The sequence below is a fragment of the Eptatretus burgeri genome, chromosome 5 (assembly GCF_056783735.1).
Source record: "Eptatretus burgeri isolate ZD-2024b chromosome 5, Ebu_testis_v1, whole genome shotgun sequence".
NCBI lineage: Eukaryota > Metazoa > Chordata > Myxini > Myxiniformes > Myxinidae > Eptatretus > Eptatretus burgeri.
The window spans coordinates 48,730,497-48,744,111 of record NC_140965.1 but is presented as its reverse complement, the minus strand read 5'-3'; the positions used below and the strand labels follow the sequence as shown (position 1 = coordinate 48,744,111).

At 42.7% G+C, this 13,615-nt stretch overlaps 1 protein-coding gene across 8 annotated transcripts in view; it reads right to left on the bottom strand.

Moving 5' to 3' along the window:
• PLEC (plectin) overlaps positions 1-13,615 on the bottom strand; it is a 202,636-nt gene that overhangs the window by 42,073 nt on the left and 146,948 nt on the right. For all 8 annotated transcript variants that reach the window (XM_085881786.1, XM_085881784.1, XM_085881787.1 and 5 more), the window contains 4 exons: positions 8,509-8,748; positions 8,234-8,411; positions 4,983-5,111; positions 1,951-2,028 (listed from right to left, as the gene is read on the bottom strand). In XM_085881786.1, the coding sequence (XP_085737912.1) occupies positions 1,951-2,028; positions 4,983-5,111; positions 8,234-8,411; positions 8,509-8,748 (625 nt within the window). The remainder of the gene's footprint in view (positions 1-1,950; positions 2,029-4,982; positions 5,112-8,233; positions 8,412-8,508; positions 8,749-13,615) is intronic.

Genomic DNA, 13,615 nt, shown 5'->3' with positions numbered 1-13,615 from the left:
ACCAGGTGGTGGCAGAAATCAAGGCATCTCCATGCGGATTTTCTATGCAATTGGATGAGTCAACTGACGTGGCAAATTGTGCCCAACTGTTCGCGTTCGTTCGGTACGTGCATAAAGCCAAGTTGAAGGATGAAATACTATTTTGCCGCCCCCTTAAAACCACAACGAAAACAAAGGACATTTTCGAAGAGGTGTCTTCTGTCTTTGATCAAGTTGGGCTGTCATGGGTTGATCTGAAAGGCTGTACTACAGATGGTGCTCCAGCTATGTTGGGGTGCAGATCAGGTTTCCAAACGCTTGTGAAGGCATTTGCTCCTGAAATGCACGACCTACACTGTACGATCCACCGCCACGCACTCGCAGCCAAGACACTCCCCAAGCCATTGACTGACGTTTTCTCAACCATGATCAACATTGTGAACCATGTGAAATCCCAGGCTCTCAATTCGCAACTTTTCAAGAAACTTTGCGAGGATTTCGACTCCGACCATAAAGTTCTCTTATTCCACACTGAGGTGAGATGGTTATCCCGTGGAAATATGGCGGAGCGCGTGTTTGAACTGCGAGCTGAGCTTCGTGAATTCTTCGAAAACGATGGAAACCCAAAGACTGTCGATTTCGTCGCTGCTTTGAACGACCCCGACTGGGCATTGCACCTGGCTTATTTGGTCGACATTTTCTCTCAGTTAAACGCCCTGAACAAGTCTCTTCAGGGGACTGGCGCGACTATCATTGACTTCATAGAGAAGGCCAAGGGATTTCAGGAAAAACTCCGTCTGTGGAAGACGAATGTCGAAGCGGGAGTGGTGGTCATGTTTTCTTGCACGGCTGATATTGTTGAGAAGCGTGAAAAGCATCCCCAAGGGAGTTCATACAACTGGTAAAAGATCACCTCGCTTATTTGGATGAGGAATTAAATTCCTATTTTCCGGATCTCAAGGAACTGGATCTGAAAATGCTTCGCAACCCATTTCGCATGAATGCATTGGATTTGCCACCTGGAACAGGACTGCAGGAAAGCTTGATTGATCTCCAGAACGACTCCACAGCCCGAGATCAGTTTGACGAGATGAATCTTGCGGACTTCTGGTGTGGAATGTTGGGGTCTTACCCTGTTGGGGTCTGCCCTGGCTGTTCATTCGCTCATAGTATTCCCATCTACATGGCTGTGTGAAGCTGGGTTCTCGTCAGTCGTTATTCTAAGAACAAAACAAAGATCCCTACTGGATGTTGAACATGATGTTCGGTGCGCTTTATCCAAAACAAAGCCTGACATCAACCTGCTTGTGAGCAAGAAGCAGGCTCAACCATCCCATTGACTGGACATTTTACACAATCAAATAGGTACTTACTGTATCATTCTTTTGTTCACATCAGATTGCTCAATGTCATAGTTGTGAATGGTTAGTATTGTTTAACTCCCCATTGTCGTATCTGTATCGCAAATAAACACTATTTTAGGTGAATTTTGGTACAGTGGTGCTCGGTGGGACCACGAACATGTGAAATGGTACCCCAGTAAAAAAAAAGGTTGGGAACCCCCTGGTGTAGATGGATGCAGGGAAGACAAATATCGGTATTTTTTTTACAAATATGAAATATCTGTAAAAAAAAAAATTTTTAAATAACAAAAAAAGTCCTGTGACACTTGTCAAAGAGATATGAGCTATCATGTACTTGTAAGATCAGTTGTCCATGGTGCTTCTCCTCCATCTCACAAGGCAAACAAAATACACACGGAGCTGACATCACATGTAAACACAACCATTGTTAGGCCAGAATCAGTGATCGTTTCCACATAAGCATGGTGACTGTGTTCAAGCTGTGACAAAATGATGAATGTGGGGTACAGATGAAAATTATTTATCAAGGACTAAAGTTCAATAACTCTTCACCACACTTTTGTCAGTGCACTCCAAACCATGATAGGTTCATTAATGAAACACACACCATCAGTCTTGTGTATTGTAGTTCTAGACGACCCAGGTAATCGACATAAGTACTCCGATTCAGTTGAGACAACTTGTCCTGCATAAAATGAAAGTAGTTAGAGGTAGGAAGAGTCAGTTTACAAGTAGCAATGTTTCTGGCATCACAAGATACTAACATTACAAAAATTGATTTGTATATAGTACACTGTTTTCCACTTAAATAATTTTCCACTTAAATAAAATCTAAAGATTTCGTAAGTATATTGATGACTTCCGTCATCTGTTTGTGTGTTTGTGTGTGTGTTTGTTTGTGTGTGTGTGTGTGTGTGTTTGTTTGTGTGTGTGTGTGTTTGTTTGTAGGCACGATAACTCGAGAACGGAAGAAGCTACCAATGTCAAATTACACCACGTGATTCAGGAGGGTGATGGCTAGCAATGATTAGATTTTGGTCAAAATCGGTCAAAGGTCAAGGTCACAGTGAGGTCAAACATTCGATTTTTGATGGTTTGGTACAGAATCATCGTAGAAACTTCTGCTTTGCGTCGCTACCTTCTCTGGAGACAGCTTTTATTAGACAAAGTCAGAGGTCAAGTTGACGATTTCGTAAGTACCAGTCTATGACTGCTTGTTTCATTATTAATTAATAACCAGAACAAATTAATAATGATTAATTGATTATTATTAAATAATAAACAAACAAATCAATCAATCAAGTATGATCTGAATTATTTATATAATGCATTAGTTATTTTATTCCAGTTAATCTGCCTGCTCTGGTGATGCGAGACAAAGGTTGCACGTAGTCAATGAACAGTTCCAGATAATGAACAGATCCAGTCATCTAACAGATCCATTCAATCACTAGATCCACTTCATTCACAGATCCACTCGATCAACAGATGCACTCAACAAACAGATGCACTCAACAAACAGATGCACTCAACAAACAGATGCACTCAACAAACAGATCCACTCAATCAACAGATCCAGTCAAACAGATCCACACTCTCTAAGTTTACCTATAATGTAATTTCCTAAATTCCACAATGCTTTGTTGTAATGCAAACAATACATGTTGAAAAATATCCAGGATATTCTTCTCTCTGACTGCAATCTCGGATCTAGGTACTCCAGGGATTTTCATCCAAACCTTCAAAATCATTAATGTATATTCCCTTAGAAATCGCCTTCATTCAGAGGTGCAACGTAACCACTAAGTGCCTTTTATGCAAAAAAAAAAAATTCAATCCCTTCCGAATGATCCGTATAACATTCACTTGATCTACATCCCCACTCCATTTATTTCGTCCCCTACCGGTTTCACCCGAGGGTACTACAGGTTTGCTCTCCATCCGTCCCACCTATGGTTTTTCAGACTTTTTTTTTCTCATACCCTGAAACATATTCAACTGAAACTTAGTGCAAGCTTTACTATGATATATTACAGAAGAAGTTCGAGTTTCAGGGAGTTTCATCAATTTTTCACACTTATGTCATTTTTGGATGGAGATAATATCACATATTATACATGGGTCAGTGGTTAGCTGCTCTGACTCCACTCGACTGCTTTACACCCATTGGCTGGACAGCTGGCCTGACCACCCCAATAAAATCATGCGCCACCATTGCATGAAGCAGCAGAGATCGGCAGGCCTCAGGGCTTCAGCTTGGGTGTTAGTCCATGGTCCATTGCAATTGGAATGATACCAGGAATATCACCACAATGTATTATGTCTGCACAGAAGCCGTACGCATGTTTTTGCTTCATGTATGTACATCGGGTTATTACCTCCACCACTGAAGGTGAAGGAGGTTACGTTTTCACCCCTTTCTGTCTGTTTATTTGTGGGCAGGATATCTCAAAGTTATGGATGGATCCGGCAGAAATTTTGTGTACAGTTAGGGTGTGACAAGGATGAACTGATTAGATTTTGGTGAAGATCCGGATCCGGATCCGACTACTAGAATTTTTAAAGTGGTTCTTCGCCCTTGAGAGATGGGACCAAAAATAATACATAGCACGATATCTCAAAAAGTTGTGAACGGATTCGGCCGAAACTTGGAGGACATGTTGTATGTGTGACGAGGAAGAATTGATTCAATTTTGGTGAATATCAAAATCTGGATCCGTTAATTTTTTTAAGTGATTCTTCACCATTAAAGGATCTGGCGAAACTAATATATAATAAGATATCTCAAGTTGGGGACGGATTCGGATGAAATTTGGTGGACATGTTGGGTGTGTGGAAAGGTCGAATTGAATCGATTTTGGTAAAGATCCGAATCCGGATCTGGTTATGAAAATTATTTAATTTCAAAGTGATTCTTCACCATTGAGAGATACTGCCAAAAACGATATATAGCATGATATTTCAAAAATTTATTTGGCCTGATATGTTCTCATGGATCAGGCATTACGTAGCGGAGGTATGCGCTCTACCGAGTGCCCTTCTAGTTTACTTAAGTTTTCCTCTCAAATTATTTCCCCATTTAAGCGCCTACCATCCTCTATTGTTCTTCTATTCTATTCAATTTGCAATTTTTTCCCCCCTCAATATTATCCATCCTTGTAATAAACACTAGACAATCCATTATTTATTTATTTTGAGCACAACACTACAAATTCAATGAATGTGTATAAAGATCCGTTTAAATGTACAGTAAAGAATGTGTATAAAGATCATTTTAAAAGACTCATTGCTCAAAATTGTTTTCCTGATAGATAAATCTGTACAATCATGAAAATGTCCAAATATCTCCATTTTCTTCTTGGAAAGGATGATGGGGGCATCTTCTTACAGACACACTCAACATTCACTCAACCAAATGTGAAAAGCTGTTACTTTCACGTCTCTTTATGCTCCTTGTTGAGGAAGTAATCTACACCAGCTGCTACGATACGTTCGCGTATTTTCAAGGATCTGAATTTATGGTTGTATACAGGATCTATTTGAAATAAGGAAATGATAGAAAGTAGTTAATAACACACCGGCAACATTTTTTTCTGAAGGTCCTGTGTTACAAAGGTGCATCAAGATAATGTTCATTACCTGGCCTCGCTGTGCTTCCTCCATGCTAGAGCGAAACTCTTCCACTGTCTGGTGGAATGGTTGGTGATTCTCCAGTGCAGCATCCACACTGGGAAGGTCTGTCCCCCAATCTGCCTTTTGCAGAAAATCCTACGAAGGGAAAGGAGAACAACATGCTCACATGTGTCTTATCATGGAGGTTCTGGTGTATCCACCCCCAGATGGTACCAAGCCAAATTACCAACAAACAAAAGTGGGCCGGTGAAATAGATGAGTTGGTAGTATGCTCATTGCTAATCTTCTTGAATGTTGGTTTGAGCCATAATTGAGTTCTACTCCTGTGCCAGAAGGGGTCACCGCATCATTTACTACACAGTGTTTCAGATGGAACGTTCACAGCAGGCAGTCAAATCTCCAGTTATGTTGATACCTCCAGAAAATGTACTACAGCTATTTTGACCACTTCCATACTTATGTAAGGTGTGTTTACTTGCCAATAGCCAAACCAGATGGAGGAAGGTAATGAGGTCAGGCAGGGCAGCTTGTTTAGCATTTATGCATCCAGTTGGGAATCTTCGCACATGTATATCTTGAAGAAATAATGTGCATAGTACCAAAAGTTAATTTACGCACAATAATATAAAACATAGCCTTCCCGTTCTAAATACTGTCGCTTTGGCATACTTGGCCAATTTTAAACATCCAACTCCAGTTGTTGGTGTTTCTCCCAAAAGAGCATCAGATGTCATAAAACAAACTTTTTGTTGTGTACAATTTCAAGAGTCATGGAGGAGCTAGAACACAGAATGGATCAGGATGTAGCAGAACAAGAGTAGGGTTGAAGGACAAAATAGAGGGAGACTGGGACAAATAAGGTATGGAGGGAGGAATTATAGGCCGGAGAGGATGTACGGGATGGACAAGATGGACACAGAAGCAAACGGTCATGAAGGAAAAAAATAATGGAAATTTGGAAGGAGGTGTGCTTGGGGGTTGGGGTAAATGGTAGGGTGGTCCAAACTGTTACAGTAAAAAATGATGTTCGTGAAATTATTTCTCCACATGCCTTATTTTTTTCCACTAGGGTTAACTTACACATGTGTGGAATTTGAGCTCGATTTGTGGATATTTAGAGGTCACCCCAAGCATGTCCCTATAATATATATATATATATATATATATATATATATATATATATATATATATATATATATATATATATATATATATATATATATATATATATATATATATATATGGTTGCCAAATAGTTATTTTGCCTCATGATCAGAGGGAACTCTTTGAATCGCACTGTTAAGAAAACTAACCCTAACCCTAACAAAGGAAAAGATGATCCAGAACCTACAGCGTCCACAGTTACCTGACTGTCCTCGGCGGCTACAGATCAAGGATAAAGAGGAACGCCTCAAGTTGGAGGACCTTGTGACAAAAAGGACCAGTTACTTCTTTGATGTTTTGATAGAAGGTGGAATAGCAACTTCTCAAACATTCTTGAAGAAACCTCCTGGTCAGTGGACAGATGATCCATTGTACAATGACCTACGGACTCGGTCCTTTCAGCTCAAAGTAGTAAATGACACTGCGGAACGGGGCATCAGCCTAATTCAAAAATATAATGAAACATTAACCAAGGATGAGGACAATTCCTGCTTAGACTGGTATCAAACCACCATAAGATGATCCCAACTCCAACTAAGGCAGCAGTACAATCATAAATTGTTACGTTACAAACATTTGTATCATATCATATGTGGGACCCCTGATTTCGGAATAAAATGGGGTGACCCCTAAATATTGTTTTCTTGAAGAAAAATTTTGTGTGCTCTTTAGTTATATATGAAGGCATAACACATTTCCTCTCTTGTGGAGAGAGGAAATGTGTTCAATATTTTTTCTGGACCACCCGAGTAAACGGGGGTAGCAAAGATCATGGCTTTGAACATCTGTCTTGAAGACCTAGAGGGAAGAATGAAATTAAAGATCTTTTTCTCGAGAAAGCTTTAAATGTTCTTTGAGTTTGATAAGTTCATTATGATCTTTTAGGTATTTTTAATATTCTTGCTTGATCTTTTTAAACTACTCCTTGCATCAAACTACAGATGCATTTATGCCAACTAATTTTTAATTCTCAAGAAAGCTTTAAATATTATTCTTATTAGTGAATGTAACTGGACTCCTCTGACGACATGGACTCCGCTGACCACAGCTGAACTTGGGTCTGCACATGAGATTAGTCTCGAGTACTGCATCCATACCGCATTCATATCGCATCCTGCTCGTACTGCATCCAAACTTCCAATGTAGCACTCAACATTTTGCCTTTCCTATCCAAAGGTGAGATGAGGAAGCCCTAAATTTGATAATAAATGCCCCCATACAACTCACACAGCCCCTCCTTTGCCAAGGCCTTGTGAGTGGTTTTCTTCCTTTCTTAATTATTATTTTTGCGAAACTCAACTCAAAGGTTATTAGTCTTAACAAGACACTACAGTAGAAAACTCCATGTAAAACTGCAAGATGGCTTTTACCTCTGCATGTCATCATGATGAAACAGCATGTGTTACCTGGATTTAGCACAAGTGTGGCTGAATGTGGTGCTTGTGAGGTTGGATCTGGTACTCTACAGGCTTTTTATGTCACGGTAACAGCTCATGGAGGAGTTGGGCAACAAATGATGAGTGGTCAATAAATTGGAACAGATCAACAAAAGGCAAAACAAACAAGAAAGAAAAGACAAACAAGTAGGATAAAAAAGTAGGATGCAGACAGAGAAATTACCGGCTAGTGGTCTGCCAATTTTCCACGAATGATTTTTCTCAACAACTTTCACCTGCTTCAGGCCAGATCTTCCCGTTTAAACTGGGATTTTGCCTACCTCACCCCAGATTGGTCGACATTTAGCCTGGATTGGCTAATGTCCTCACAGGTTGGCCAGCATCATTCTGGATTGCCCAGCATCGGCACGGTTCACACATTTTGTCTCAATAAAAAGTAAGAGGAAAAGGCTTGTGTTGAATAATCCATGCTAAAGTATGCAGTATGAACAACTAGGTATTTGACATTCTTTTATCTTTGTTTGAGGTGCCCATATTGATTAATGTTGTTTTCTAATTAATTCCATAATTACATTATACGTAATTGACTGACAAGGTCGAGATAATTTCTGTCGCCCAACTTGTGCTTCTTTGCATGCCATCAATAAATATATTGCTCCTTGTCTTTCGGTACAGTTCACTGTGGATGATCCTCACCTGATGATTTTCAACCCAGGTAAGCAGATCACGCACGTACTTCAAGTTGGTCTCATCCTCATTACTGAAGTTCTGACTGGACTGAACATTGGGCGAAGTGACGCTGACAATCATCTGGTTCCGTGTACTGTTCACCTCTGAGCGTAGTAAAACAAACTGCTCATGAAGATGGAAGATTCTGAGAGAAATGACACACAAAGTTCAACATAATGCTATCTACCAGTAAATGCCATGGAATATCACAGAGAATAATAATTCAGTTTAATGAAACTCACCTGCGGTATACACTATCTGCCTGATAATGACGTCCATCTCTCAGCACCTGCACGTCGATGAAAAGCTCTCTGATGAGAGCGTCACATTCTGTCAGTGTGCCCTCAATCGCAGGTTCCATTTGTGGATCTTTTTGCTGCTCGAGAACCCTTGTTAGAAGGTCTCTTGCGTGATCCATCTTGATTTCACACATGTCCGATTGTTGCTCGATTTTGAAGATCACTTTTTGCAGTTGGTCCACCCTGATAGATTAAAACAGATTTATTGATACAGATGGAGTGCTGAGAGATGCATTACTATAGAAGTGTAAAATTTCATGCCACATCAATTTCCACGTCACAGCGGGGAAGCATGAATTGAACAACACATGAATATATATTGCCTTTTAAAAAGAAACTAGAGCGAAGTTGAGGGTGCGTCATCACAAATCCCCATGATTCCTACATTAAGCAAAGTTGAAAGATGGCAAAAAGTTCCACCAGGAATGATCCAATATCAAATTTTGTTAATTTTTTCCCCCCGTTTTGACCCCTGTGACCATAAATCCCAACCCCCTGGGGCATGAACCAGAGGTGAAATCCAAAAACATCGTTACATGTGTCATGTGACCCCAATATTGACTGCATCGACAAAGTTTCATTAATAAGTATTTTAAAATGTGCCTGTAATTGCATTTTTTGGCATTTAAATTTTTTATGGGGGTGGGGGCAATAACGGTGCTGCTTTTGCACCTTCATGCCGTGTGGTGATCATAACTCCCAAGTTTGGTGAATTTCTGTGCAACCGTTTTAAGAGGAGATAGCGTGACGGATGGACAGAGAGACGGACAGACCAAAGGAGCCAATTACAATATCAACAAGGCATGGGTCAAGTCAGGTATGGGAGCATGCGCCGGGGCAGCGCGTCACTGCGTCGACTTTCCTCCGGTACTCCAGGGGCCTCCGTCTGGCCATCTCCTAGGCAGATGCCTGGCCCATCCCCATTTCCTTGAGATGCTGATCAACCTGCTGCAACCATGAGGCACATGTTTGGCCCATTGGCCTCCTCCACTCACGAGGCTCCCTCGCTGAGAGAATCTGGTGAGCAGGATCAGCATCAGGAAAACGAGCCACATGTCCATACAGCTGCAGCTGACGATCACGGACTATGCAGGTAACAAATCTAATTTGAGTCTCTCTCAGCAACTGCTCGTTAGACACAAAGTCCGACCAGCAATAGCCAAGGATTCTCCAAAGAGACCTGGTTCCAAAGGAATTAAGTCTCCATCTCAGATCCCTGGTCAGAGTCCAAGTCTCACATCCACAGAGCAAGACTGGAAGCACCAAGGCCCTGAAGACTCAGACTTTCGTCCTCCCGCACACGTACCGACAGCGCTACACCCCATGATCCAGTAAATCCATCTCCCCAGGCCTGCCTCAGATGTCTAAACCTCTGGGTCACAGCCAACAGAGACATGAATGTCACTGCCAAAGAAAGTGAATCTCTCTGTGAACTCAACATCCTCACCTCAAACAGGTAAAGACAATACAGCAGCATCGAAGATGTTATTCTCTCTCTATCGAGTGTAGCCTGTGGCTGCTGGTTGCATCATTGGTTGGGACGCGGCTATGCTGCTGATGCAGTGTCACCCTTACCAGTATACTGGCACTCATTTTGCTGACCTCGGAAGGATGACAGGCTGAGTCAACCTCCTGGTGTATTTTAATTCAGTGGCCAACGGGGTTTGAACTCAGGTCCCGAGGATCCCAAGCCGCCACTAACACCAGGCTTTAAGATGTCATTGAAAGCCGAGATCTTAGTTTTGACCAAGGAATCCCATCATCCCAGCAGCACCAACTCCTCCTTCAGCACCATGAGGGCCCCCAGAAGGATATCCAGAATCTCTGCAAAGATGACTGCATCATCTGCAAAATCAAGGTCAGAGATCTTGACATTCCCAAATGATGCACCACAGCTTGATCTCTCTGACATCCTCCCCAGAATCCAGAACATACAAGCACTGAAAAGTGTGAGGGCAAGTACACACCCCTGACTAACTCCAGTAACAACTGGAAATAAGTCGGAGCTGGTATTACCACATCTCATAGCACTCTCAGTACCAGAGTATAGTTCAGACATCAGATTGATCAGTTTTGGTGGCACCCCATGAAGACCAAAAATCCTCCAGAGGGCATCCCGATTCATTGAATTAAATGCTTTGCAGAGGTCAACATAGGCTGCAAGCATCCTCTGCCAAAACTCTCATCTGCATTCGGTGGGGACCCACAGGGCAGGGATACGGTCAATCGTTGACTTCTTTGGTGTAAAGCATGACTGTTCTGGGGCGCTGTTGCTCAAGCAGATAGTAGTGAACCCTATCAAGAATTATCCGAGCAAAGACCTTGCCTGGCACTGAGAGCAGCGTCACCCATTGGTAGTTGTTGCATTCCTGGTGATCACCCTTCCCTTTCCAGAGAGGGACAACAAGGCCCCTCTTCCAGGCAGTTGGGATGATTTCTGTGTTCCAGACAGAGCACAGAACTGTATGCAGCGACATGAGCACAGTATTTCTACCAGCCTTGAGAAGTTCAGCATGGATGCCGCAAATCCAAGGAGCTTTACCTCATTTCAACTGGTTCACCGCAGCCTGTGTTTACACAAGCAAAGGTGGATCACAGTTGAGCGGATGTTCAGCAATAGTGATAGTAACACCCCTGACATCCAACTCAACAGCTGGTGGATCAGACTGGTACAGCTGCTCAAATTAACCGGTCCAGCGAGCCTTCACTTCGGACTCCTCTGTCAAGAGCCCACCACCCTCCGCTCTAACTGCAATACACCGAGGGATGGGCTTGGAGGAACGCAATGCGTGACTTCCCCTGTAAGCAGGACGAGAATCACTTGACCACAAGTGATGCTCTACCCCCATACAGATTCCTCACACATAGGCCTCCTTATCCACCCTAAGCGCACATCCAGTTTTACACCTCAATTGCCTGAACAGCTCAACTCTGCCATTAAGCCTTGGCCTGTGACTCTGGTCAATGGTTTCCAGTGTCCCTTGAGAGACAAAATTCTTCTTCGTCCTGAGGTGAGTTCCAAGACATCCACCGGTGACATCAAGGATGATGGTCTTGAAGGCGCTCCACAACACTTCAGGATTCCCCAAATCCCCACTCAGCCTGTTCGCAAACTCCTCAGCTACCTCCTCATCCTTGAGCTTGCCAACATCCAGCCGAGACGGGGATGATACCATTCTACCAGATTTAAGCTGCAACTTCAGAGTCGCTACCACAAGCCTTTGATCGGTATTAAGGAACTGAACACTGTAGACCCTGAAGTTCTGGATCATCCTCCAGCGATCATCACCGAGCAAATGGTCAATCTCCTTTGCCACACCACCAGCATTGGAATACGAAATCCAGCGATGAGTCTGTGGGCACTGAAACCATGAACCTGCAAAGTCATGGAACTTCGTGCTATTCTAGTTCACAGTTCCAGACTCATGGGGACAAACACATGTCTCATAACCATCCCTATCAGTTCCAATCGATGCATTTAAATGCCTGGGGCACTGATCAACCACAGACTCGAGCATGGACAGAATGCATCCTTCACAGTGAAATTACTCAAATTAGATGCCCCCCTCAGTTGGGGCATATTCAGAGACCTGGGAAATGACACCCAAGGAGTGACTAATCCTTTGCTCATAATACGCTCGTTGACCGGTGTTACCTCAATTATCATTGGAGTCAACTTATAGCACACTGCTACAGCAACTCCTTGGGCATGGTAACCATCAGAGCAACCAGACCAATAATAGGTATAACCACCCACCATGATAACAGAGACAGGTAATCATCCTCTCTTAGGGATAGGACATTCCAGGCACCCACCCGAAGGGACCACCTCAGGTTAACCCAAGAAGACTGCCGTCTGGTGGATGACACCTCAGCACCACCCCGACACACACTACCGCAATCTGACCCTGGAAGGTTACCTCATGGTTTTCCTCCTCTCATCAGATAATGAAGATAATCTCATCTCATCAGAGAATGGTATCATCCCCGTCTCGGCTGGATGTTGGCAAGCTCAAGGATGAGGAGGTAGATGAGGAGTGGGTTTTAAATCTTGTTTGCTTTTTCTTGTGTTTTATGGAGTGAAGGATTTTATGGTGGCCGGAGTGCAAATCCTGCCACCAACCTCCTAAAAAGAGTAACACAAATGCAGGAGGACTTCCATAGATATAGTTGGGCACTAGATATGGATGTCTGTTAGCTCACAATGAGCTCCTCCATAGGAATGAGTGTTAATTCAAAAAGTGAATGGCTAATTACAGCACCAGAGCGCACAGAAATGCATGTGCCATACCCATGTATTTGCCACTCAGGGTGCAGTGAGTAGCAAGCAACGCGCTTGGTCAGCATATGTAGCGTAGGTCTATGTGTTTCGCAACTGCAGTTCTGTACTTCAGCATCCACACTCCACAATTAAATGTAAAATATGCTTTGATTGTGATTTCAAGCCAATCTCAGAAGCAGCCAAAATTCAATGTTTCCTAAAACCTGCAAGCTTGGTTAAAGCAGGGCTTGATGCACCATCTCTCCATGCCGCTGACGGGGAAATATTGAAAGTCATGGAGTGTGGAGAAGTACGCCCATTAGTCCATGCTGCAGTGTCTAAGTCACCTGTGACACCCAAGGTAGATCTGTGACTGAAAACTCAAGTAGATCTAAGTGTGGTCCATATGGGTTGTCCCCGGTCACCACTGTGCAAAGATATGGCATTACGCTGCTGAGGTAGGAGTGAAGCGTTCACTATTAAACCAATATGACTCATCAGAGAAAGCACATATCTAAAAGCATGAATAAGACATATCTAGCTGAATTAAGTAAGCAGCCTTCACTCAGTTCATGTGGAACCATCACTGATCTTCCGTCTCCAACAATCTCAAGGTCGGTCACCATCCGCAGCAATGTTGGGGAAAGATGCAGATAAAAAGGTACAAACATTCATTAAAATGCTGAGGGAACACAGTGGCCCAGTTTCTTACTCTCTTCGTCATTGCAGCTTTACAGGGTCTACTCAAAGATAACAACCCAATAATCATCCTGGACTTTGGAGGACCCA